This window comes from Ammospiza nelsoni, chromosome 16 (genome assembly GCF_027579445.1).
Source record: "Ammospiza nelsoni isolate bAmmNel1 chromosome 16, bAmmNel1.pri, whole genome shotgun sequence".
NCBI classification, from domain to species: domain Eukaryota; kingdom Metazoa; phylum Chordata; class Aves; order Passeriformes; family Passerellidae; genus Ammospiza; species Ammospiza nelsoni.
In genome coordinates this window covers 11,323,392-11,349,484 of record NC_080648.1, presented here as the reverse complement: position 1 = coordinate 11,349,484, position 26,093 = coordinate 11,323,392, and the positions used below count along the sequence as shown (strand labels likewise).

Sequence of the window (26,093 nt, the reverse complement as noted above, 5' to 3'; positions counted from 1 at the left end):
CATGCATTCATGAGCTCAGTTACTTGAGAAATGCTCAGTTCTGGCCAATGGATAACTTTAGTAGGTGAAGGAGCCTTCTTGATGCAGGCACCAGTTCCTTTATTAAAATCAGTAAATGTTCTTCCCTGCTTCCAACTAATAATGAGAGATCAAATACCTTTCTGCTGCCAGATGCAAGTCCAGAATGAATGAATATCAGATTTGGCCCAGAAGTCAGAGTGCATCCAGCTTATTGTGTGGGGAGTGTTTCCTGCCTCTTAAATATTTAAGGCCTAAAGAGTTCATTAGATCATATGTATATTTCCAGTATTAAATTTTATCCACATGCTGCTATTTCTAATCAGAGCCTTTGCCTTAGCTGTGGGGTTTTGTCCTCAGTAGAGCAAGGAGGGTCTGGCACTGGGGAGTCCAAGTCCAGGGTCCAACTCTGCAGCAGCAGCTTTGGTGAGGGGGGCTCCAAAAATCTCCTCTCTGCAAGTTATGCTACCTCATGTCCCTGTGGACCTGCTTTTTGTCAGGAAAAGCACTTTGCAGATGTGAGAACTCGAGGCAGATTTTGCTGCAGAGAGAGCTTTTTGGATACAGGAGTCTGAGCTTCTCAAAGCTACAGAATTAGAACTTGAAAGAAGCTGCTTCAGATAAAGTGTCTGAGATTCATGTTTCTGTAATTCAGCCAAAGATAAACGGGGCTTAGCAAGTGACAGGTGAGATTAAATTGGCAGTATATGTAAGAAATTCTTGCAAAACTAAAATTGCTGCAGCTGGCTAATGACATATTTGACCTAGAAATTATTTTTTAGGAAGTGATTATTTTGTGTGCCTTTTGGCTAGATATCAAAGCTTGACAGATTTGATGATGCTCAGTCATTATTCTTCCAGATTGGGGTTATATTAATGCTTTTTGTTTCCAAGTGGCTCCCAGAGTTACAGTATGGAGGGATCTGGAGGTAAAAAAGGGAGAAATAGAAATTTGTATAATTAAGTGGAAAGGGGAAAACTACTGGGAAGGTGGATGCTCTGGTGGCCAGGTTATTCACTACTGTGGACATTGGCCCTTGTCTCAATTGCCACTTCTAACTGTGTCTGCCTCTGGAATATTCTCAGTGGCTTTTCAGAAAGTTTAGCAGCATTTATGAAAGCATTTCATGGGGCTGGTGCTGCTTGGAATAACATCAGGTTTCTCTATGCTGCTCTGGGGCTGGTTTGTGTCTGTGCTGCACTCACAGCTGCTGTGGGTCTGAATGCTCCTGCCACGTGCTGAAAACTTGGATTTCATTATAATTTTCTGTTCCCCCTTTTCGTTTGTTGAACAGAGCAGCATTTCCCTGAGGTGATGCTAGGAGAAGAATTTCTTAGCCTTAGTCTGGACCAGGTTTGCAGTTTAATATCAAGTGACAAGCTCACAGTCTCCTCTGAAGAAAAGGTACAGTAAATTGTATAGCAAGAGTGGATGTGAGAATGCTGGAATGTTTCTAGATCTTACACCAGGAACTGTTATCATGATATGCTCCTTTGGGGCCATTCTCCAACAGAGGTCATGTGGAAAGGAAAATTAAAATAATGTGAATCCTAAAAGCACATAAAAATGACCTTCACTTGGTTGTTCTTGCAGGAAGTTATGACCCTCAGATCCATATCAAGCTCAAAGCCCTGGGGCTCAGAACCAACTACTTTCCTTCTCTGGAAAACTAGGAAACTCCCGTCTGCTGTTGTGTAAAGCATTTAATACCTGCTGTAAAACCTCAAAAAAAAAGTGAATTTCATTAGGCGGGGGAGGAATATTGGTTTCTGTTACATGTTGGCTAGAAAAACAAAAGGAAGCCCAGAACCAAAAGGAAGGAAGGAAATATTTTTCTAGTATCTTCAGTGTTTTTATTAAAAAAGGGGAGAAAGGCCTGGTTGATACTGTTTTTGTGGTTGAAACGTTCAGCACATCTTGTGTAGTCTGGGCTCCTGGGGAGGAGGGTGAGCAGGGTTTGTGGTGCTTGGTGAGCTCAGCCCCATTCTCTGCTCCGAGTTTCTTGTGTGGCCTGCTGCAGGTTCTGGGGACAGGCACGTGCCTCCAGTCCTTCAGCTCATCTCCAGATTGTCACTGTGGGGAGATGGTAAAGTCACAGAATCAGTAAGGTTGGAAAAGACATTTGAGATCATTGAGTCCAACCACTAACACAGCACTGCCAGGTCCACCACTAAACCATGTTCCTAAATGTAAATGGTCACTTGTGAGAGGCTACAGAAGAGCTGGGGGGTTGTGTGGTTTGTAATTTGAGGGCTCCTAATGAATGCCTGCATTTGGGTGGGCTGGGGCTGGGCCTGGGTGTGGTGGTGCTGCACATCCTCATGGGTGCTCTGCTCCTGCTCAGCCCCTCTGGGCTGCAGACACACGAGTGCTCTTGGGCCCAGAGGGGCTGTGAAACTCTGCAGAAATCCTGCTGCATGTGAGGTGTGGCCTCAGGGGTGCTGCCTGCTGATCCTGAGCCAGCAAACCCAGAGGCTCCAGAGGCGTGGGGCTGCGAGGTGCCCCTGGGGCAGGGCCAGCAAGGGAAACAGCAAATGGCACAAACTCACAGCTCAATCCCTCTGCCTGAGCACGGCAGCCTGCAAAGGGAAGTGCAAGTTTAGTAACCAATTTTTTCCAGCCCTGTGCAGCATTGTTCAAAAGCTTTTATTGGCCTTGTGCCCAGGGGAATCAAAATGCTCCTTCCCTCATCTGAGCTTTACACAATCAAACCCAGTATTTCTTTAGCTGACTGTAAAAGAACTTGTAAAAGAAAAGATTGTTGAGAATGCAAGGCAGTGGAAGGAAATGTAAGCATAAGCTGCGCGTTCAAAACAACAGATCTGAATAACAGGAGAGAGGCAGAAAATGAGAATGGAACATAAACATGAAATGTGCTGGAGTTCAAAGAAGTGCTGGAAATTGAGGACAGACTTGGAGGCTGCTGTTTCATGTTAACTTCATGACAGACAAGCCATTTTCCTCACTTTTATTCTTCCTATCTGCTAATGTTTCAGTTATATATTATATAAAAGTCTATATGTGTGGATACCAGTCTATACATACACATGTATATCTCTGTGTATGCATGTTCAAAATATTTCAGAAATCTGGCAGCTTAATTGTCACAGCCAGATTTCACAAGGAGTTTTCTTGTTCCTCTCCTTGCTGTGTCTCATACCAGAGCATTGCCATCCCTGGATCAATGGGAAGTGTTGGATCCAAGTCCTGCCAGGATCAGGGAGGGAGAATTGCCCTTGGAATGCCTCAGAAATTTGTGTGTTCTCCCCTTCCTCTGCCACCCCACAACTAATACCAACTGGCCTAATAAAATATATCCTTATCTTCACCAATTTTGGTTTATTTATACCCCTAGGCCATCAGGAGGACAAAAATTCTCTGCTAGCACAGAAATCTATTTTAATTGTCAAGTGGTGACAGCATTTTCTCATCACTCATCTCCTTTCTCTTCTGTCACTCTTGTTGTACCAACCTCTGGAGTTACACAAGCCTTTTAAGAAAAGGGCAGAGGTTTGCTGTCCCTGCTTGCTCTTTTTGCTGTAGCCAGTACAGTACCTGGAAGACAGTTTTATTAATGTTTTCTGACCCAATTGGCTCATTTTACTGTTTGCAAGCTAAAAAAAAACATATAAAAATAATAATTATTTGTTATTTACTAAAGATGTATGAAGTGGAGGGACTTGACAATGGTCTCCTGCCAACTCAGAACAGTGGCTAAAGAAATTTTTTAGAGGGTTGGGATTTTTTGGATTGGGGATTCTACGCAGAGTCTGGTAATTGATTCATTGCCTCATGCTGCTGACATGCAGCAGAAGCTGATGCAAGGTTTGGCCCTCACTCTTGGGAGTCTCTAACAAATGGATTTTTGGCTGAAGAGACTGGGAAAACATCTGGGCTTGCTCTTTCTTTAGGCAGCATGCAGAGAGGGGATATTCCAGGCTTTTACCCTTCTCCTCCACAGAGTGGGAAATTTACTTCTCCCAAGCTCGGGACTGCTCCTGCAGCCAGGCAGGTGCCAGCTGCCACTTCAGCCCGTGCCCCAGCTCTAAATCAAGCTGTGTGGGCAGCTGCTGTGCCCATCCCAGCCTGGCAGCAGGTCCTGCATGGCTGCAGGGTCCCGGGGGAGCGGCAGCAGCTGCTCGGGGTCTGCAGCGGGCGCGGCAGGACTGCAAACAGATGTGGCCTTTAAATAGAGATATTGCTGTCTTGGATTAAAGCCTTTTTCCCTTCTCTGAAATTAGGAATCAGAGCCAATGGATGGTGCCAGAATATGAATTTTTTTTTTAAATAGTTATTTTTAGAGTAGGCACAGCAGGGAAGCATCAGTGCTTGCCTGACTCAGGAGTGGACGCCAGCACCGAGGAAGCAGCTTATTCCTGGTGCACATTCCTGGTGCACACTTGCCTCACCTTCCTTTACACTTGCTCACTGTCCTCCTGACCTGTAGCTGGGTATGCCTCAGCCTTGTAACCCATTTTGCAGCTCAGAACTTTCTGCACACTCTCTTTGTGCAGAAGAGGTTAATGAAAAGCCTGTTTGTCGGCTAAACATTTGCTTTATCCTCCTTCCACATTCATTTGCAATTAAAAAAAATCTCACAACAACCCAGTTTCTACTTTAAAGGCCTCATAGCCAAAGTTGAAATGTTTGTTTGCTTATTTATTTTAATTTTAAAGTACTGAAAGTCTCTACAGTATTTATTCTCCTCAGCATTTGCTGTGGTTTGATTACACCGCTCCCTGTTGGGTTGCTTAAATCCTCATTGCAGTGTCCTGAATTCCAAGCAGTTCAGCAGGAACTTTGTTGGCACAGGAAATGAGGCTGGTGCTTTACTGCATTTTAAAAGTATATAGCTTAGCCTAAGAGGAAGAAACCCCTTTCTGCTCTGCATCTCCTTCATGGCAGGATGTGTCTGCCAAGGCCCCCTGCAAGTACATTTACCAGCAAACAATTGGGGACTGAAAGATGGTGCCCTCATTTTTGGTTGATTTTGTCAAATTAGTGACCTTGGACCAAACAAAATGGTCTCTTGGGGAGTGATGGGCGGGATGGAAAGAAAGAAATAATTATCTGTGCAAATTGGCCTGACCATTTGGTGACCCTGGAAGGAAGCTGAAACCAAGGGTGCTTGCCTGGCATGCTGGAGGATGGGCCAGGGATGCCTTTGGGGAAAGCATGGACAGATGGAGTCTCTGCTCAGCCCCCGAGTGACTGGGCAGTGAGAGGGCTTGGGCAGTGGTGCCTGTAGATGTGGTTTATGTGTCAGAATTTAATTCTATCTCTGTGGGGATGCTCCACTGCAGTGATCCAGATCCTGCTGTGCAGCATCCGAGACTGCATCAGCCCCTCTTCCTGCCTTGCTGGCTGTTTCAGGAAGCCTTTCCCACTGCTGGTGACATTTTTAGGCCTTTCTTTTGTGAGAGAGGCTCCCAGTTACATAAGCACATGCATATTCATCCAGGAGCCCACATAGGAGGCTTCTCCTGGGCCAGGGCTCTGCCCATGGGGCTGTTTGTGAGCACTTTGTCACGGGCTCCAGCTCTGGATGCTTATCTCAACCAGCTGGATCTGGAAGTAAAACTAGATTTTGGTTCAGACCAGAAGCCCAGTGTGCCCTTGTTCCCCAGCTGGAATATCTGAGTATTTTTAGCAGGGAAATGCAGGCAGTGCAGAGGCCCCATGGCTGCAGGCAGGGCTTGCCCTGTGTGTGTGGGGAACTTGTCCTCAAGACTTTTTGCTTTCTGGGGGCTGGTGGAACTGCTGCAGTGATTAAATATGAGTGTAGTGACTTTACTGTGTGGCCAGGCTCCTGGAGGAGGGAGATCTCTGTTATCAGGAGTAATTGTTGTGGCTGATTTCATGAATAATGTCCAGTGCAAATGTCAGCAGGCTCATTAAGTTTCCTGGCTGCCTTCCAGTGCTCATGTCCAAGAGGTATATGATTGTTCTGGACATGCACTTAGCTCTGGGAGTGATACAGCACATCTAGATGTGAGGCTGCTTGTTAACATGCATGGTCAGCTCAGCTCTTTGCTACAGTGCTGCTTGTGCTCTGTGCAGCCACAGCTTTTTCATCTGTTTGATAGAGATCTTGCCCCCCCCTTCCTCTGATGCTCTAAAATCACTGTGCTGCTGATTTTGGGTGGGTGACTCTGCAAGGAAGCTGTCTCTTCCCCGTTTAATTGTATTTATCTGTGCAGGTGTTTGAAGCAGTTATCTCTTGGATCAATTATGAGAAGGAGTCTCGCTTGGAGCACATGGCTAAGCTGATGGAGCACGTTCGCCTGCCCCTCTTGCCCAGGGATTACCTGGTACAGGTCAGTCTGCAAAGAAGACATCAATGCTCGCACTTAAGCTGCTGGCTGCTCCTTAATCAGTGGCTGGGCTGTTTGTGTCTGAGATGGGTAATTTGGTCTGTTGCTGAGTCTGTAAACAGAAGAATAAAAGCAAACAACTGAGTGGACTCTGAAATCAATGTGTGCTTCAAAAACCTTCTTGAAAATGGGACTTGTGCTCTGCCAGGCACTGCTGAGAGCAGAGCTGCTGTCCCTCAAGGGGAAACATTGATAAGTGAATATCTTGTGATTTTTCACCCTGAAAATACTCAAGTGGTGGTGTTACAAGCTCGTGCAGCTTTTTTCTGTCATGCACAGGCAAAACATCATAATGGAAACACATAATGTGTGATAAGTTTGGTTTGAGATGTGTGCTGTGCATGCATATGGGTCTGTGTGGCTGGCAGGGGAGGCACTCTCTGACTCAGTCTGACTTGGAGATTGCTCTTCATAAATGAATTCCTGGCATCTGGGCCTACATAATGAGCTGAGAATTCCCAAAGAAGGGGTTGGCATTTGGGCTCTTAGCCTATGATGCTTTTATCATACATCTAAAAAAAAATCAATACAATTGGTATAAAATTGGTATTCACAAGACGAATCCATCATGGTTTTGCTTTTCTTTCATCTGTGTCTTCTAATGGAATAAAAGATACTGCCTCTCCTTAAAAATTCTGACTCAGATAAAAGAAATCACTTTGTATCCAGACTCCTGGTGAGTCAAGTGCATCAAGTGTTTGGCAGAGGGTGATAAAATACTCACTTCTTGTGAGTGATCTTGGGAAAAAGTGAGAAACTTGGATGTTACTGCATGTGCTTCTTTGGGAGGAGCTAGAAATCTGTATTTGTCTCCTGAATTTTTTTTTAATGTTGGTACATTTGAAGGGAAATTCCAGGTTACATGTTCTTTCCCCAAAGCTCCCTGTGACCTGTGCCAGTGTAAATGATCTTTGTTGTGTGTGCATGTTCTCAGACAGTCGAAGAAGAAGCTTTAATCAAGAATAACAACACCTGTAAAGACTTCCTTATTGAAGCCATGAAATATCATTTGCTTCCTCTGGATCAAAGGCAACTAATAAAGAATCCCAGGACAAAGCCAAGGACCCCTGTTAGCTTGCCAAAGGTAAGCTGAGCTTGTCACTTGGTGTCACCTCACCCCTGTGCCTGGTGCCATTTTCAGTCCTTTGACAGGAGATCCACAACTTGCTGAGTTACTCTTTACTGACTCAGTGGTTGTGCTTGGAAGTGTTTTACTCCCTCTTCTGGCACTGCCTGTGCCCAGCAAGGAGACATAATTAAGTTGAATAAGCTTAGATAAGCCCTTAGGGGAAGGGGTGTCTCTGCTCTTGAAGGGTTTTGTCGGCCACAAGTGGCTGCTGGAGTGCTGGGAGGGCTGCCTGAGGTGCTGCTGCCTGGTAAGGGCGTGTGGAGCCCTGCTGAGGAGGTCACAGTGGGTGTCTCTTCCTTTCCTGTATCCATAATCAGAAGCCAGGAAAGCAGGAAACAGCACCCAGCCCCGTGGGCAGGAAGTCTGAAGTGAATTTCAATGGACTCAAAGCAGCAACTGAATAAATAATCCTTGTTACTCCCCACGTTTATCCTGCAGGCGTGGGATGCTCCAGCACCACTTTATTAGTGAAGAAAAAAAACGACCACAGGAGCTTTTCTCTGTGCCCCAGAGATAAACACAGTGTGGCACAGTCTCTCAGCAGACTGCCACTGAAGGTGCTAGTAAGCAATTGGAGATTCCAGGACATCAAAAGCACAGTGTGTTATTTTTCCAAGCACAAACAATAATGAGGTTGCTTTGTGGGATGGTCTGTGAGATCTGTGCTGTTTCTGATGTTTGGATACTGGACTGTCCTTTGAGAAGTCATGGTTTTGCAGCATGTGGCAGTGTGTGTCAGTGTCCTATCTGCCTGCTGTGGCTGAGATGAAGTTGGTAGAGCACAGCTTTGGGGCTATCATGGAGGGCTGACCCTCATGGCCCTTGTTCAAGGACTAAAGTAGTTAAGGATAAAAGGAACAGCAAATCAGTGAGTTCAGAGGTTCTCAACATCTTTTATAGCATGACCTGTGAGTACAAACCCAAATCCTTCTGCAGGTTTCTCCTCCCTTCTTTTGAACTGTGAAGAAAGGGAAGGAGGTGATGATCTTTCAGCAATCCTGTTACTGAGAAACTTTCATCTGGCCTGTTGGTCCTGCTGATGAGGGATTATTGTCTGCTGTGGAATCCCTTAATTCTGTAATCGCATGAAGCCCTGTGGCTTCCATGGGAGACTGTTACACAACTATAGTCAGGCTGTTAATTTACACTTAATTTGGTTCCTAATATCATGTTCTCATCTTTGTAGATCAAACAGGCGACTATTTCCATGCTCTTCAAATTCTTTAAATTGCTGTCTAGCTCTCTACTTTTAAAGCAACCTTGCTTGGAGTTGAGTTTATCTGAGTGTCCCAAGTGACGATCTTATCCCCTCAGCTACTCCCGGCTGCCTTGCAGAGGCTAAAGCCAGTTTTCCAACCACTCTTTATCTATATTTGAAGGCCTATAATCTTGTTTCTAGCTCCTTGGCCTTGTAAAAATCAGATTGTCTTGGGTGATGTTTGATTTGCTGTGGTAAGGGGAGCCAATCCTCCCTCCTGATGGCTGTGGAGGGTTGAATGAAATGTTTGCTGAACCAAGTGCAGGTCCAGCTGCTTGCCAGTGCAGGTGTTGGTTTGCAGTGCCCAGCTGGGGCTCAGAGCCATGGGGCACCCTCGAGTGCAGAGCTGCAGGCTCCTGGCACCCGTATCCATGGGGAATTTGTCTTCTGGCAGCAGATAGGGCAGATTTGGGAAGGATCACACTGCATGCTGCCCAGATCTTCTGATCTTCTCACTTTCCCATCAGTGTCCACCCCTTGCTGTTGCTGGTAGTGGAGTCTGGGGCTGGATGAACCCTTAGCCTGACCCAGCAGTGTGGTTCTTCCACTCCTGAGGTTGCCCTTGACCACCTTGACATAGCCCTTCCCTACCTGTAAGGAATTCAGGGTTTAATTCCTGCATTTCCTGCAGTACCTGTGGCAGCCAAAAGCCTTAATGAAGCTGACAAATCACATCCTTCAGCAGCCCAGACCCCCCAGGTCGTGACAGTTGTGGTGATTTCCCCGAGTGTCGCCTTCCGCGCAGGTGGCACCGCAGCTGTCACGGTTTATTTGCTGAGTGGCATTGATTATTTTTAGCACCACCATGGAGATAATGACTAAACAGTGGGCTGCCAGTGGAAATTATGCTGGAATCTTCTTCACTTAAAAATACTTTTGCAGTGAGTCTTGGGTATGCTGTGGTGCCAAAAGGTTTTGTATTTCAAGGGGAAATTGGGCAAGTTGCCCACCTTGGACACAGTGAGGAAGGGTAAATGGGGTGGCATTTAGCATGCATTAAATTGGAGAGAAATTTAGCATGCATTCAATTGGAGAGAAATTTTTCCCCCTTGAAATATAATTGCCTGAAATAAGTGTCCCTGCAGAGGCTTCCAGCTGACCTTCAGCACGTTTTGGCAGCTGCTCTTGATCGGGTTGTGTGATGATTTCTCTGCAGAGACCAGCTGCCCAGGGTCATGTCTGAGGTTTTCTAGCTCTCCTCTTCCCCCTGCAGGTGATGATTGTGGTGGGTGGGCAAGCACCCAAAGCCATTCGCAGTGTGGAGTGCTATGACTTTGAGGAGGAGCGGTGGGATCAGGTCGCTGAGCTTCCCTCACGGAGATGCAGAGCAGGTAAAGGGAACTTTTGCTGCCACCTTCTTTGTTTCCCTAATGCAGCTCTTCAGCTCCGGATAAATGTCCTTAGTCCTCCCTTTAGCTTCCTATTTGCCTCTGGCCTCAAGCAGCTCTTTCTTTTTGCCATGCCTTCTTTTTTCCCTACAGCCATCTTTCCTTTCTTGTTTAGGTGGATGTCCTGCTGTCTAGTGGGGCTGCTCCTGCCTGTCAGCCCTCCCACTGTCTCCCCTTCCTCATCTCTCTCTCCTGGCTATTCCTCCATCAGTGTTTCCCCTCCTCCTCCCCTGTTGCTGTCTTGGCAGCCCACAGGGGTCCAGCTTTTCTTGCTGGTTTCCTAGTGAAAATCAAAGGAGCTGAGTCAGTCCCTCTTGGTGCGGAGGAGTGGGTGATGGAGAGCAGATCTTTAAGCTGAAAACATCTGACAGGGCTGTGAATGTGGCTCACCATTTGGTGTTCCCTCTGGCTCACAGAATTACTCACTCAGGTGTGAGCTCCATCTGTGCCTTGTGCTGCCATGTTTTCATGTGCATTCCACCTCCCACATGACACGCATGTTTTATCACGCTCGGCATTAACCGGCAGAAAACGCCGATTGACATCGACCCGCATTCCGCTCTCCCCCGCCGCCTTTCACACCCTGGTGGCAGCATGTGGGCAGCTCCAGAGGGCTTGCTGTGACCCCCTCTCCCCTTTCCAGGCGTGGTGTTCATGGCTGGCAGTGTCTATGCCGTGGGAGGTTTCAATGGCTCGCTGCGGGTGCGCACGGTGGACGTGTACGACGGCGCCAAGGACCAGTGGACGTCCATCGCCAGCATGCAGGAGCGGCGCAGCACGCTGGGCGCGGCCGTGCTCAACGACCTCCTCTACGCCGTGGGAGGCTTTGATGGCAGCACTGGTAGGTGCTGGGCAAGCACCAGGCACTGCCTGGCCTGGCAAAAGGGTTTTTGGAGGCCCTGCAGAGATTGTAGAGCCTTAGAGTGGTTCTTGTGCTCTTCCCCTGGGGTTCTGTAGAGAGGGAGCCAGAAATGGGGTTTGGTGTGTGTTGTAACTATCCATGTGCACGTTCTGACCTGTCAGTAGTTGCAGAGAATCTCACCCTTATTTTCTTTTCCTTATTGTTTTCCCTATTTCTCTGCAGTAAACCAAAATTATTATATTGCAGAGAATCGCACCCTTTATTATTTTCTTTCTTCTTATTTTTAGAACTGTGATACAGTTCTTTCAGCCTCATTCTCTGTGTGATTAAGCTTTTTCTGGGCTGAAAAGGGATTTTTTTCCTTGTTTCAGTTAAATTTTTCATAGCAACATGAATAAAATACTAGCAAGGAATCTTACAGGGATTTGTCTTGGCATGGCTGCGTGTTTAGATTCACACCTCTGCCTCTGCTGTAAAGCTCTGCCACTTGGTTAAGCCCTGAACTAACTATTGCAGCAGGGGCTGGGGGAATTTTTAAACCTTTGCATGGATGTTTTGGAATGCTTGAAAGGATGTGGGGCTTTTGGGCTTGGAATTTGGACTCTGCTCACCTTGGTGGCCTCAGCACATTGGAGGGGCAGCAGTCCCAGGACAGAGGTGATGGGGTAACAGTTTTCCCAGCCACTGAAGAAGTGGCATTGCCATGCTGGTCCCAGCCTGAAAGGCAGGGTGTTAGGAAGTGGGATTGCAGGAGCATGGTGGGAATTACGGGCTTGGGAGGAGGTGGAAGGCAGATGAAAGTGCAACACCAATCTTTTTTTCTTCTCTTTTTTTTTAATTAGAAAACCTGTGTATCCCCTTTTTAACTAGGTCTGGCATCAGTTGAGGCCTATAGCTATAAAACCAATGAGTGGTTTTTTGTGGCTCCCATGAACACAAGAAGAAGCAGTGTTGGAGTTGGAGTTGTGGAGGGTAAGAAAATGAGCAGCCATTTCCATCAAGCAAATGTTACTTGTCAAACAGAAGCCTGAATGGTTAAGTGCAGTAGGAGGGAATGGCAAGAACTGTTCCCTACCCCAGTTGGGAAAGATTGATTTTATATGATGTAATTGCTGCAACTTTTTCCATTCTCCTCTTTATCTTGGTGAAAAATCATGTGTAGCTTTCCAAGAGCCTCAGACCTGTATCAGAATAGCCCATGCCTCCTGTGAATGCAATCAGGTATGTGCAGGTTTCTTTGAATCCTAATTCTGCTGGGCTGGTTCTGGCTGGTGAGAGCCAGCACTGCTGTGTGCTGTGTGATGCTGCTGCTGCTGGCAGATGCTGCGTGGATGGAATACCCATCATGGAAAATCTGCTCAGCCAGAGCAACAGCAACAGAGTTTGTCCCACAGCCCCAGGCTGGTGGTTTGACAGGAATACTAAAACCTGTGTTTATTGACATCAGGCAGAGCTCTGCTGGGGTTCCTGAATGAGCAGGGGTGATGACAGCACAGGCTGTGGCAGCTCAGAGCAGGGTGGGAGGCTGGGCAGGAGGGTGGCAGCTGCTGGCACCTCTGGGTCAGCACCAAACTTGGGGCAGCTGGAGCTGAGCAGCTCGGTTTGGACTCTGGAGAATGAAAAGTTTAAGTAGGAATCATTTATTCCTTTACAAAATCTATTCTGAAGCAAGTGAAAGGCTCTATTTGAACTTGTCTTTAGTGTGGCATAGCACTTTCCTTAGTGCAGAGCAGCTTTGGCACAAGACTTATTATAAACCATATAAACCATGATTTACAGTGCTTTGGTTGGACCTGTTTGAGTGGGAAGTACATGGAATATGTTAGTGTACATGAAATATGTTTATGTGAGAAGAACAAGGGAGATAAAGTCAAAATAAATAGTGGTCAGTAACTTAAATTTGCATGTTTAAGAAGCACCTCCTTCAAAATTGGCCCATGCTTGGGAAGTGCTGGGCTGCTATCAGTCATTGGAATTTATTCAAGTGACTTGAATGCAGAAAAAGTATTAAATATGGACCTGAGAGATGCATTTTCTACTGGAGACTCATGAAATCCTTTTCCTTTCCTTTTTTTGAAAACACAAGTAAGTGTTGCATATGTTGGAGTCCATGATAAAAATAATAAGGGCATGTGATGGGCACAAGAGCTGATCACACTGGTGTGGGGAACAAGCTGCAGCCTGCAGTTAATCCACAGGGTTCATCTGAATGTGACAAAAATTGATCTGATGATCAATTATACACTGAAAGTACCTAATAACCTATGTCAGCCAGGGAAATTGATCTTGTCTTGCCTAGATTGGCACTCTTGTCTGATTCACTGACAAAACCCAGGCAGGACCAACAGCACAAGTAAGAGTTTGAAATGTTCCTAGAGACAGGAAGATGCAGAAAGAGGCCATGAGTGGGCCTGAGGGAGAAAGAAAAGAGCCAGCCTGTTCTTGGAGACTTGCAAACATCCAGAATCAGGAGGATGCAAAAGCCTGAGGCTGAAGATAACTGCTGGTGGGAGTCTTGTGCATGCAGAAAATTGCACAGCTCATTCATGGCCAGATTTTGCTGTCATTGATTGAGAATTTATATTATTTCTAGGTTTTGTGCAAAAATTTAGGTTAGAATTTTTCTACATGTTTGTCGAGCTTATTTTATGATATGACATTATATTAAAGAATACCATACTAAAACTTTACTAAAGAGTAGAGAAAGGATACAGACAGAAGGCTACAAAGAATAATGAAAACTCGTTACTGCTTCCAGAGTCCTGACCCAGCTGGCTGTGATTGGTCATAAAGTGAAAACAATTCACATGAAGCCAATCAAACACCTGTTGGATAAACAATCTCCAGACCACATTCCAAAGCAGCAAAACACGGCAGAAGCAAATGAGAAAATATTATTTTCATTTTTCTCCGAGGTTTCTAAGCTTCCCAGGAGAAGAAATCCTGGCAAAGGGATTTTTCAGAAAATATGACAGTGACAGGTTTAGACATGTCCCCTAGAACCACCTGAGGCAGGGCTGGCTGTGCCTGTGGGTGAGCCTGGCTGTGTAAGAATAGAGATGTGGGACTCCAGGCAGCTCTTCAAAATGCAGTTTATTACATCCAAGAGGTTACAGCAGATCAGGGTCATGGGTGACAGAGCCTGTGCCTACAGCTGTCAGCTCCAGCTGCAGGCAGGCCTGGAGCTATTTTTGGTTACCTTGCATTATATACTTTTCTTTCCTGAGCATCTTAATACAGTAGAACCAATCGATACCTTAACTTTTATCTATAGCCTATCATAACTGCTAAAATTACCATATTCATGTTACTGTTCTCCAACGGCTAAAAGTATGTCACAGTTCAAGCCAGAAGTTGTTTTTCAGTTTTCTCGCAGTGGAAAATTCTGAGACCATTTTTATACCTGCAACATTTGCTGACTTGTTTGTCTGTGCTATCTTTCTGCTTGGTGAAAACATCTTCTTGTTTATCCTTTGCTCTAAGTCCTAGAGGTGGGTTGATCCTTTGCTCTAAGTCATAGAGGTGGGTTTATCCTTTTCTCCAAGTCATAGAGGTGGGTTTATCTTTTTCTCTAAGCCATAAAAACCCTTCCTAACTAACACACTCTTTTCCTCCTTGGTTATCCGGTAAGACCGTCTCAGCAATTCTTTCCTTCTACATGAAAACTTGCTTCCATCTCTATTCCTCCATGAGACTCTACATTCAAAAGTCTTTCTGCCAGGCATATCTGTGGGACTTTGTCGCCACACGTGCACCCTTGCCAGCATGGGGAGCCGTCACCTTTCCCGTGTGTGTTGCAGGGAAGCTGTACGCGGTGGGCGGCTACGACGGCGCGTCGCGGCAGTGCCTGAGCACGGTGGAGCAGTACAACCCCGCCACCAACGAGTGGACCTACGTGGCTGACATGAGCACGCGGCGCAGCGGGGCAGGTACTGCTCGGCACGGGCTCCACTGTGGGCTTTGCAGGCAGCCCCGAGATGAGAATCTTGACTCTTTCAGGAGGCTGATTTATTATTTTATGTTATATATTATGTTAAAAGAAAGTGATATAGCAAAATGACAGTAAAAGAATAGAAGAAAGGATTTCATCAGGAAGGAATGGTAATAAAATCTTGTGACTGACCAGAGAGTCTGAGACAGCTGGACTGTGATTGGCTGTTAATTAAGAACAACTGTCGCAGACATCTTTTTATGAGAAATCTTTCCTTCTCCTGAGAAGCTGAGAGGCCTCAGGGACAAAATGTAAACATCGGTTATCTGCTGCTGTGGAATGCAACAGGTGCATCTGTGATTGGCCCATGTTGGATGTTTATAATTAATGGCCAATCACAGCCCAGCTGGCTTGGACACAGTGTTGGAGCTACAAACCTTTGTTATTCTTCTTTCCTTTCTATTCTTAGCTTAGCTAGCCTTCTGAGATGAAACCCTTTCTTCTATTCTTTTAGTACAGTTTTAATGTAATATATATCATAAAATAATGAATCAAGTCTTCTGAAATATGCAGTCAAATCCTTGTCTCTTCCTTCAACATAAGACCCCTGTGAACACCATCACAAACAACTACATGAGACCAATCACAGATGCACCTGTTGCATTCCACAGCAATAGATGATCATTGTTTACATTTCGTTTCTGAGGCCTCTCAGCTTCTCAGGAGAAAAGATCCTAGGAAAAGGATTTTTCATAAAATATGTCCGTGACACACCGCCTGCTCTGCTCACACACAGGGAGGGAAAGTGAGATTTTCCATTGCTGGGCTTGCAAGTGCCACCTCTTGTGTGCCCTGCTTCCCATGAGGGGTGAAAATGTAATGGCTTGGAATCTTTCAGCAGCTCTCGTGGCTTGTTGTATTGCAGTAAATAGTTATTTAGTTGTTTGCACTGGGTGTTTTGGTAGTTTGTGCTGTTCACATGATTTGTATCCTGTGACCTCGTGGTTTTCCCTTTTCCCCCTCATTTGCACAGTGTGTAGGATAATAAAAGTAATCTCAGATTTTCCCTTCTTAGCTAGTTTTTAGTTGATTTTTTGCAAGAGCTGGTGATCTGGAGTATTAGAGGAAAGGATCTGTTGTGAAATGATTGGATTCTAGTCTTGATGGTTTCTAATTTCCTACATGATCTTGGGCCAGGTAGTAATTTGTCTTCTTTGTGATTGTTCCTCTCTGAAAGGGAGAAGAGCTCTTATCCACTGCATTAAAATCATCTTCAGGAGAATGGGCATTTGTCATTGTTGATCTTAATGCTCAGTGTGTGCTGTGAGTCCTCCCTGATATTGAATTGTGCAGGAACCCACAGGAAAGCCTAGGGGCTGCCCTTTGGGGCTGAAATGGCCCTGCAGGTTACGCTGTGGTGGGAGTTCCCTTTTGAGCTGGGCAGGTTGAGGCTGCTCTCTACACCCTGTGTCTCTCTCCTCACTCCAGTATCTTTTCTGTAGCTCCAGGTGAGGTAAATATGGACACACTGTTGGTTTGAGTTCTGTGGAAAAGGTATGTGGTATCTGCTTGATGCTTAAACCTAGTCCAGTGCAGCCTTCCAGGAGAGCAGAATGAGTTTCTCCTATTGCTGGCAGTGTGTTGAAACAGCAAGAATTCTGTGGCTGTAGTGAGATGGGTTTTAGTGAGCTGTCTTTGTTGGAAACACTCTGAGTGCTGCTTTACAAGTGTTTCTCCATGTAGCCAAGTCCTTTGTTAGGAATGCTCATACTCCCCTGCCAAACTTGGCAGTTTTCTGTCCCCACCTGACAGCTGAGCTCCTCAGGCTCTGGTTGTCCTGCAGAGGCCCCTGCAGCAGGGATGGAGGGGACTGTCCAGTGCCACTGCCACCAGCAGTGCTGCAGCACAGTCTGCTGTCCAGCCCCAGCAATGACACCGTGCTCTGCTCTCCCTGTGCTGACATCTAGTGGGGCTGGGGACAGGTGTCCCCAAGTCCCTGGAGGCACTGGGGCTGAGGGGATCTGCAGGTTCTGCCCAGCTTTTGTAGAATCATAATTTTTTTTAGATTGGAAATGACCTTTAAGATCATCAGGTCCCACTGTTAACCCAGCACTGACATGTTCATGCTAAACCACATCCCCAGGTGCCACATCTGCACGTTTGTTGAACATTCCAGGGTTTGCTGGACCAGCTGTGTGGTTCACTTCCCCTGTCCCTGCATGCCCTGTCTCACTGCACAAGGAGGCAGTTTAATGGGAAAAAGCTTGAGCATTTCTGACTCTTTTATTCTCTTGCTGCTAAATTAGTTTACTCATTAAATTATTTCTTACAAGTATAAGATTTCCACTAACAGCTGAATATAATCAAATGCCAAGGTGCTGCACAGCCAGGCTGCTGGGCTCACATGCAGTTAAGTGATTTTCCATTTCCCAGTGACCTGGGAGACAGCTGCTCCAGCTCAGGAGCCAGGACACACATGTGGATGTGTTCTGCTCTTCCCAAGTCCTGCATGTTGGAGTACTTCAACCACACCAAGGATGTGGCCCAGTAATGTGGATATTTATGGCAGTTAGAGATTAATTGTATGTTTGCCAGAGGTGAACCATGAGTCCCAATGTCATATTAGGATTTCAGCACCTCCTGGTACAGTGCGAGATGGCTGGCCCAAAACCAAACCCAGCAGTAGCAGGCTAAGATAATTTGGAGACGGGAGAGGTGACGCTGTACCTGTGTACCTGTCCCCAGATGGGGATGCTCCTGATGGAGCTGCAGAGCCTCAGTGGTGCCTGTTCTCTGGCTCAGCAGCTGTTCCTGCCTTCTCCTTTCCTGACCAGGAGAGATCCTTGCACGGGGACACCAAGTCAAAAACCTGTTGCTATCAGCCTGGCAGGACCCCTCCCTGCACACTGGTTAATGCCCATGGTTGAAATGATGTGATTCAGATCTGTTTCTGTTTTACTAACATCCCACCTTGTTAATTTTAATAGAGGCCTTTGAACCTATTAACAAAGATATGTTGCTGAAAGTTTTAACTCTCATGGATTGGTGAACATTTTAATTAACTAATTTACTTAATATTAGGCAGAAGTAGCTTTAAGAACCCTATCATTCCCACAGTGGCCAGGGGCCTTCAAAAATGGCTGAGAAGGTGGCATTGGCGGCACCTTGTCTGTGCCACGTGCTGCCAGGTTTTGGGGTGGGAGTGGGAGGAGAGGAACCAGGTGGCAGCTTCAAGAGCTATAAATTGTTGAGGAGAGCAACATCATCCAAGGGATGAAGTTGTGTGTCACAATGGCAGCAGGAAAAACAAATGGCCTGGAAGGGGAATCAGGCTAAAAGCAGAGGGTCCCATGGTGGAAAATATGAGGCAGATGGAAACTAAGAGGGGTGGGAGGCAGAGAGGAAGTCAGTGCAAAGAGATGGAATAAGGGCAGAGGAGTGTCCTGGGACTAGACTGCTGGTCTCGGATAGCCTGACAGCTTCCTGGGAGGGGACATCTGCCAGGCACTACTGTGCAGGGTGCTGTGGTGCCACGGGGTGGGTGGGTGCAGAGCTGACCGTGTGATCTTGGTGCACATGTGGCCATGCTTTTGGAAGTGCCTTGGAGAGGCCAAGGCCATGCCCAGGGATGAAGCAGGGATGTGCAGCCCTGTCCCTGTGCTGTGGCTGACCTGGCTGTGCTTGGCAGGTGTTGGTGTGCTCAGTGGGCTGCTCTACGCCACCGGGGGCCACGATGGGCCCTTGGTGAGGAAGAGTGTGGAAGTCTACGACCCAGGGACAAACACCTGGAAGCAAGTAGCAGACATGAATATGTGCAGAAGAAATGCAGGTAACCATGATAAGCCTTTCTGTGGTGGTTGGCTCGGTTGTCTGTGTGTGGTTTTTGATGCAATTGGTGTGCTCGTGGTGTATGTGATCAGTGTTGTAGAAGATAAAAATGGGAGTTGAGGGATCTGCTTGGGGGTGAATCGGAATGTGGCAGCAGCTCGCTGTGGGGGATGAGTTGGCTCCTGTCTCACCATCTGTGCTCTGCTTTGAGGGGTGTGTGCTGTGAATGGTCTCCTCTACGTGGTGGGAGGCGATGATGGTTCCTGCAACCTGGCCTCGGTGGAGTACTACAACCCCAGCACAGACAAGTGGACGTTGTTGCCAACCAGCATGAGCACAGGGAGGAGTTATGCAGGTAAACAGGCAGTGGGAGAGTGGGCAGCAGTGGGGTCATCCCTAAACTTGAGGGCTGTGCCCCCAGAAGCTTTAATTGTACTTTTTTTGTATGTTTTACGTTGATTTCAGTAGGAGGAACTTTCACAGAAGTGGTAGACACCTCCTCATTGCTGGCCTTAGGCTTTGCAGGATGATTGTAGCCACGTGGCAACCCAGGAGCTGCTCCCACCATAACTGTGTCTGTCTGTTCTTACAACAGGTGTGGCTGTGATTCACAAACCCTTGTGACACACGATCAAGCCAATGTGAGGAGCAGAAGTGAAGTGGATCCAGCCAGGTGGTGTTGGGAAGATGACTGACCTCTGACTTGACCCATCTCATTGCTGTTAATGTCTTAGCATGACAAGTGATACGTTTCAAGCATCATCCACTCTGCAGTGGATTGCATAGCCAAGTGAAAATCCCTCTGGGGACGTGTTCCATGCTAGACACGAGGTGTTGCTTGTTATCTGTGGTGCAATCAGCTGTTCTTCTCGATGGCATGTGTCCTGAGATAAACACTGTGCTTGGACTGCAGGCACGGGATTTTTTGTGTGAAACAAAACTGCTACGTTTGGGCATGTGAGTAAAAACGAATGTTTCTGGATTTCTTCCCTACTGATGCTCCGTGCACATTGCTGGTTGAACTACTTACTCACTGTGCCTGGAGGGTGGACTTTAATACTGGCAGGGGAAACTCCTGAGTTCCAGCAGAGAAAAAACAGCAGAAATGGACTGGAACAGGGTGGTCTGGCTCGAGTGTGACGCTGTCTCAGCCGTACGTTTGTACATGCCACTGGACTGCTGTGTGTATCCCTGAAATGCTTGTGGAAATAAACACCATGTGGTTTTTCTACTTGCCATGGATGCTGTGTGCTGTGCGTGCCGGGACCTGCTGGGCAGTGCCTTCCCTGGGGCTGAGCTCTCTGCACCTGAGCCACACTGCACCCACAGCCCAACACTACACATGCTGCTCCCACGGGCTTTGTTGCTCCTGTGAAACCAGTGTTGCTTGAATAGAAAATGTTCCCAACCCACACTTTTCAGCTGTGCTGAAAGCTTCAGTTCTAGCTCTGTCCAGCATCTCAATGCCATTTCATAATAGAGCATTTAGATGTTAAAAAAAACCCCTATGGTGCCATTAATGTAGAGACATTCCGTGCAGTGAGAGCCCTCTGTCACCCAAGCAGGGATTAATGAGCCAAGTAAAATACCTGCAGTGTTTTAATGCTTCCAGAGCAGGGAGATTAACTAATCACTGTCACTGTAATTGCTATTTTAGTCTTGCCCTCACTAAAAGCATTCCTCTATTAGTATGAAGAACTCATAAGATTATTCCAAACAGACAAATCTAGATCCATATGTAAGAGACCTGTCTTGCTTATATACCAAATTCTTAAAGTTTCCTGTTTAAGAAGATGTTTGACTTTAAAATACCTTTTTGTGTCTCCCTATGGGCTCTGACATGCTTCTGCATACAGAGGTGAGCTCCAAAAAGCTCCTCAACTAAAGGGAACTAGTGAGGAAAAATATTTTCTCTACTCTTTTTCTTGTTGTTTGGGTTTGGTTTTTTTTCTGTTTTCCACTTGTAGATCAGCTGAGGCTTTTTGTTGTGGGCAGCTGTCCAGAGCTGTTATGCTGGTTTCTGTCTCCATAGATCTGCTCTGTGTGACCTTTGACAGTAGAAGAGAAAAATACTTAAAAATTTATTTCAGAGGGATCCAAGCTGCATCATCTTGTGCTGCTTTTGGAGAGGAGTGGGTTTCTTCTATAAATATGTGTTCTTTGGTGTTTACATGCTAGATGGGTGCCTGCTCACTGTGGAGAAACAGCCCCTGCCTGTGTTGTGTCACTGCCTGCAGAGGGGCTGGCATTCCCTTCATGGGGAATGTGAGGTAGCTCCCACTCCTCTTGGGATGTTCTTGTTCACAAACAAAGGCAAACTGTCTAAAGAAAATGCATTACTACTCTTTATGCTACCCTTCCACTGTATGTGAGCTGAGAGGTCTTGAAAATAATAATAAAAAAAAAAATTAGTCCTTTCCATAATACCCGTTAAACCTTTTGCTTTGAGTTTTACAACCTGCAGTGAAATGTGCCAAAACCAATACTGTGACATACTGCTCTCCTGTGAGATGTTGCTTACTGCAAAAGCCATTGAGGCTGGTAGGAATGTACCCTGGCAGGAATGTACATCCCAGTAGGAATGTACCCAGTAGGAATGTACATCCCAGTAGGAATGACCTGAGTAGGAATATTCCCCTGACTGCAGCTGCCTTGGGGTCAGAGTCCTGAGATGCACCTTTATGGTGGCATCATAAGGAAGGTGATGAGGCCTCAGCTGGGACAGAATTCCAATTCAATTCCAATTCACTGTCCCAAAAAGTGCTTCCCTTCCATGCAGCCTGGGAATAAAGGATAAAATGGGACAAACAAAGCATTTCAGTGCAAGGTAGCATCTGTTGTTAGGCAGAGGTGACTGGACAAGGCTGGACGAGCATTTGGGCACTTGTTACCTCTGGTACAGACATAAAGCTGAGTAAACTCCTCTATAAGCTACTGTGCAGCCCAGCTGCAGCTCAACAGTTGGGAACAGCTCCCAGCCAACATTCTCACACCTCTGGCTTCACTGGAGTAGAGGCCAATATTACCCAGAGACTATGAGTTTATGTGGGCTGGAGATAAAAATTGGTAGGTACTGCTAGAGAGGGGCAAGGCTGCAATTTGCTGTGTTTGTCAGGTGGGCAAAGTGGGTACAACTGGAGGTGGGATAATTTTATCCCCTGCTCTCCATCTGTTCACAGACCTTTCTTAATTACTAGGTTTTGGTGGTTCTCTGCTCTTGTAAAATGGCATTTCTGCCCAGTGCTGGCCCGGAGCTGGCATGCTGGACAGGGCTAGGACTCACAGCCCTTGCCGGGGGTGGGGGATGCTGTTCCCAGCCCAGCCAGTGCATCTCGTGCTGTTCCCTCCCTTCCTTCCCAAACGTTGCAGTGTTATGCAAGTCAAGTGACCTCGTTCTCCAGCTATGCAATACAAACAACGCGTGATGAACCAGCTGTGCCCCCCCACCCCCAAAATGCTTTTGGAATTTGTCTTTGATGTGTGGTTTCGTGTTTGTATTGTTCATTTTGAGCACCTGAGCCAGATCCTTTACAGATTGCCTTTTTCTAGGACTGAAAACGTAGCATTAGTACTAACAAATTTTATTGTAAATATTTTTATAAGACGATTTAAAATAATTTTTGGATTGCTTTTTATGGTCTTCAGTGACGTTTCTGGATCTAATTCGTGCACTCCAGTGTGGTTTCTGCTGGCTGTGGTGTAGGTGTGACTCTGTATGTTCTCTGCACAAGAAATGCCATGTTGTAAGGAAGATCTGGGGTAGCTGCTGTGTTGGTTTGAATGTTAGAAGGACAGCCTGGGTTCCACATTATGAGATAAATTCAGACCCATTACCTCAGTCACCAGTAGGCCCTTAGATTATTGGTTATTTTACAATGATTCCAATACCCTGATTTAATTTCCTCGTGCCATGAGTTTGGTTCCTGGGCAGTTTGGGGGACAAGCTGTCACTTGGTGGTTCTGTTTCTTGGCTCCTGCATGAGCTGCTTGAAGACAGAGATACTGCCCACAACAGCCTGGGCACAACCCCCAGAATGCCAAAATCAGACAAATCATTGCAGGAGTTTTAGTAAAAGCTTTACAGACCAAACTTTAACCTCTTCCTCATGTTGGTCCTTGGTGAATATGAACACTTTCCTCAGCTTCATTCTGTTGTAATCTCTTTTTGGGGTCACCCTGTGCTTGACTCCTGTGGGTTTCTGGCCCAGGGTTTCCTCAAGGGGATTTTGCTGCTGCAGAAAAGCCCCGAGGATGAGCCCCAGCCCCAAGAGCATCATGTGTGGTGCACACCCTGCTGGGCTTGCAGCAGATTTAACTCAAGCAAGCTGTTGTTTAAACAAGTCTGAACGAAGTCCATCTTTTCCATTGGTGCCTAATAGATAAATTGGGGGTGTTTAAAATAAATTTTCAGTTCATTCAGTTTATCCAAACAGTGTCTTTTTATGGATGTGTACAACAAGTAATTACCATAAATACACTTGGCAGTGTTTGCATGTCACCACCATGAAAGTTTAATACTCTTCTCTGGTTTACAGTGTTTGGAGACCAAAATCCTTAATATCCAGCGAGGTGTGGTGCCTGTTCATCAACCAATGATGGCTCAAAGGATAAATGCTGTATATCAGGCTACTGTGATGGTTCAACAGATGAATGCAGCTTGGTCTTAACCTTTGGGATTCATTATTTATATATTGTCAAAGCAGTTGCCCCCTTTGCCCACATCATGCCCAAAAATCACTTTCATGTGAGCATTGTTGCTCAAAGCTGCAGTGTTTGGGAGTGTACTAGATATTATGGTCTGAATATGGGCTCATCCACTTTTTTCATCCTCCTTTATCTTTGTTTATGGATTTATAAATTATTTTCCTCTTCAGTGATAATAAATAAATATTGATAATTTTAATTTGTATATTTTATGTATAAAGACCCTCAAGGGTAATGAATGATTGTGAAGTAATTTACTTGGGTGTGAAAAAATTTTGGTTTTGTAAACCAGACTACTTTGGTTCAGTAGCTGACAGTATACTCTAACAAGTTGGTTGACTGTTTAAGCTAATTTTTTAAATTAAAGATTTTTTTTTGCATGAGTGTGGAGGACAAAGGACTTTGCAAAGTAACTCTCTTGACAGCTGTCTTGTCCAGAGCGACGAACAACTCAACAAACATTCTTCACTGACATATTTCTATTATGAAAGAAAATCACACTGTAGTTCCCCATCATTTAATTTGAATAAAAACTGGACTAATGAAACTTTTCTGGGTCTGATTTGACTTTATTGACTTCTGACAATGAGGAGCAATCTCATCATTCCACATGGCTTTATTTGTCCCCTATTTAATCACAGCAGATGCCAGCCCTGGGTCACTCTGCCCCTTGCTGTGGGGTGGTGGCACTCACACGTGCTGATGCTGAGATGCTGCTCTGATGATCTGTCCCAGATTCTGCTCTGCTCCTTTTCCAAGGCAAGTTAAAAGCATTTCTCCTGGGGCTGGGGAAGCCCTTGGTTCAGGGCATGGCTGGTAGAAGACAGAAACTTTTAGGGAATGCAACTGGGAAGAGAGAAATGCAAAAAGTTTAGCACCAAGGGCTCAATATTTCTTAATAACACCATAAAATAACACATTAGCCAAGCCACCCAACTCATGCTGCTTTATGCTCACAAAAAGTCTCACTGAGCTCTTTGGTTTTCCAGAAATGCTCCTTGTGCCTCCCTTGTCTGTTAATACCAATGTACAACATCAAATCTACCATGTGGGATCCTGAAATTTAATTACCTGATACACAGATAATGAATGACATATTGTGGGTTGCTCTAGGCAGCTGGGGGACTTTGCAATTATTCCTGATTTCATTTCAAAATGACTTTTCTCTTGTGCAGCTGGCTCCTTTTTATTCATGTTTAAACTGATGAATCTATGAACCTGCAGCTAAAGAAAAGCCTTGGCAATCCAGGGAGAAATCTCACTACCTTGACTTTGCTGCCTGATTTTTTTTCTGCTATTATTGTTTCTTTTTTTCACCTTATATTATATATCACCAATCTTATATTTTCACCTTTGGGCATGTTTTCCACCCTACATTTCACCCTTGACAGGGCAGAAACTGTATAGCAGTAGCTGCCACCTTGCCTCATTCACCTCAGAAGGGTCAGGGTTTTGCAGTGAGGAAAGGAAAGAAAATGGGGAAGACTCCCCCAGAGAGGTTCTAAGGTCAGAGGAGCAGCTCCTCTCTTTGCTGTTGGGTGTCACACATGCTGGAATAACCCAGGGTGTGATGAAGCCTCCTCTGCTGCAGAAAGGTTTTGTGATTTGGTGCCTGAGTCATCTGGAACCGGAATCAGAGGTAGGGCAGGAAACTCCAACAACTTCAGCTATGGAAATTCCAACACCTGATCAAAGATGAACCTGTCCATTTGTGAATAAATGAGGCCAAAGATGAATCTGTCCGTTTGTGAATAAATAAGGCCAAAGAGGAATTCCCTGTGTCCCTGTCCCTGAGCTGCACTGATGATCTGAGTTGGAGGTGGGATGTGGCTGTGGAGGGTTCAGATGGCAAAATTGCCTCTGCTCTGGCTGGAATCTTGTTCTTTGGCTGTGCTAAGGGTGGATGGCAGAGAAAACTGCAGTTAAAAAATAACAGAATCTGTTGGATACTTTTGAAAAAGCCTCTAGGAGGCAAAGGACCACTACAGAAACATTGCTAAGAGCCACCCAGGGTTCCCAAAGCATCCCACAGTTGCTCAGTGACTGATGATATTGCCTCACAAAATGTTATTCTGCACTGCAAACAGGCTCAAAATCACTTAACTACTCAGTGACACGAAATATTCTAAGAAATTTGCCAAAGTGATTAATGTTAACGTTCTTGTTCAGCAAATTGAATGAGATTTAATTGGCACAGCTGCTGAGACTCAATGCATTTGATTTGGCCTTGATTTACAAAATATGTTATCATGAGCCTCCTCCTTCTTTCACTGCAAACCTCTACAGCCTCTGCTAAGCACATTGCTCAGTGAATTACTGGTCTTAAATGCTAGAGGGATTTTTTCCTCCATTTAGTAAGACTTCTGAAAGGGCCCTTTGAAGTATGAGTATCTGTCCCAACGGATCTGTTCTTCTTACCCAACCACAAGAGGTTTAAATGTTACTTTTCAATGTTTTTCTTATACTTTGTTACATTATATTCTTTCTACAATATTTTGTCACTTATTATAACTTATTATTCTTAAAATGCTCCTCATCTTTGACTTAGGATAGAGAAGATGCTGCAGGATACGTGGTGCACTATGGTCTAGTCTCAACCC

General features: G+C 45.7%; 1 protein-coding gene across 2 annotated transcripts in view; it reads left to right on the top strand.

The window, feature by feature from the left end:
• Positions 1–24,040, top strand: part of KLHL3 (kelch like family member 3) — a 49,197-nt gene extending 25,157 nt beyond the window's left edge. For both annotated transcript variants that reach the window (XM_059483388.1, XM_059483389.1), the window contains 10 exons: positions 1,314–1,423; positions 6,220–6,336; positions 7,328–7,477; positions 9,994–10,111; positions 10,812–11,009; positions 11,901–12,002; positions 14,831–14,959; positions 18,650–18,790; positions 19,001–19,144; positions 19,385–24,040. In XM_059483388.1, the coding sequence (XP_059339371.1) occupies positions 1,314–1,423; positions 6,220–6,336; positions 7,328–7,477; positions 9,994–10,111; positions 10,812–11,009; positions 11,901–12,002; positions 14,831–14,959; positions 18,650–18,790; positions 19,001–19,144; positions 19,385–19,413 (1,238 nt within the window). In that variant the 3' untranslated portion in view covers positions 19,414–24,040. The remainder of the gene's footprint in view (positions 1–1,313; positions 1,424–6,219; positions 6,337–7,327; positions 7,478–9,993; positions 10,112–10,811; positions 11,010–11,900; positions 12,003–14,830; positions 14,960–18,649; positions 18,791–19,000; positions 19,145–19,384) is intronic.
• Positions 24,041–26,093: the final 2,053 nt, after the last annotated feature.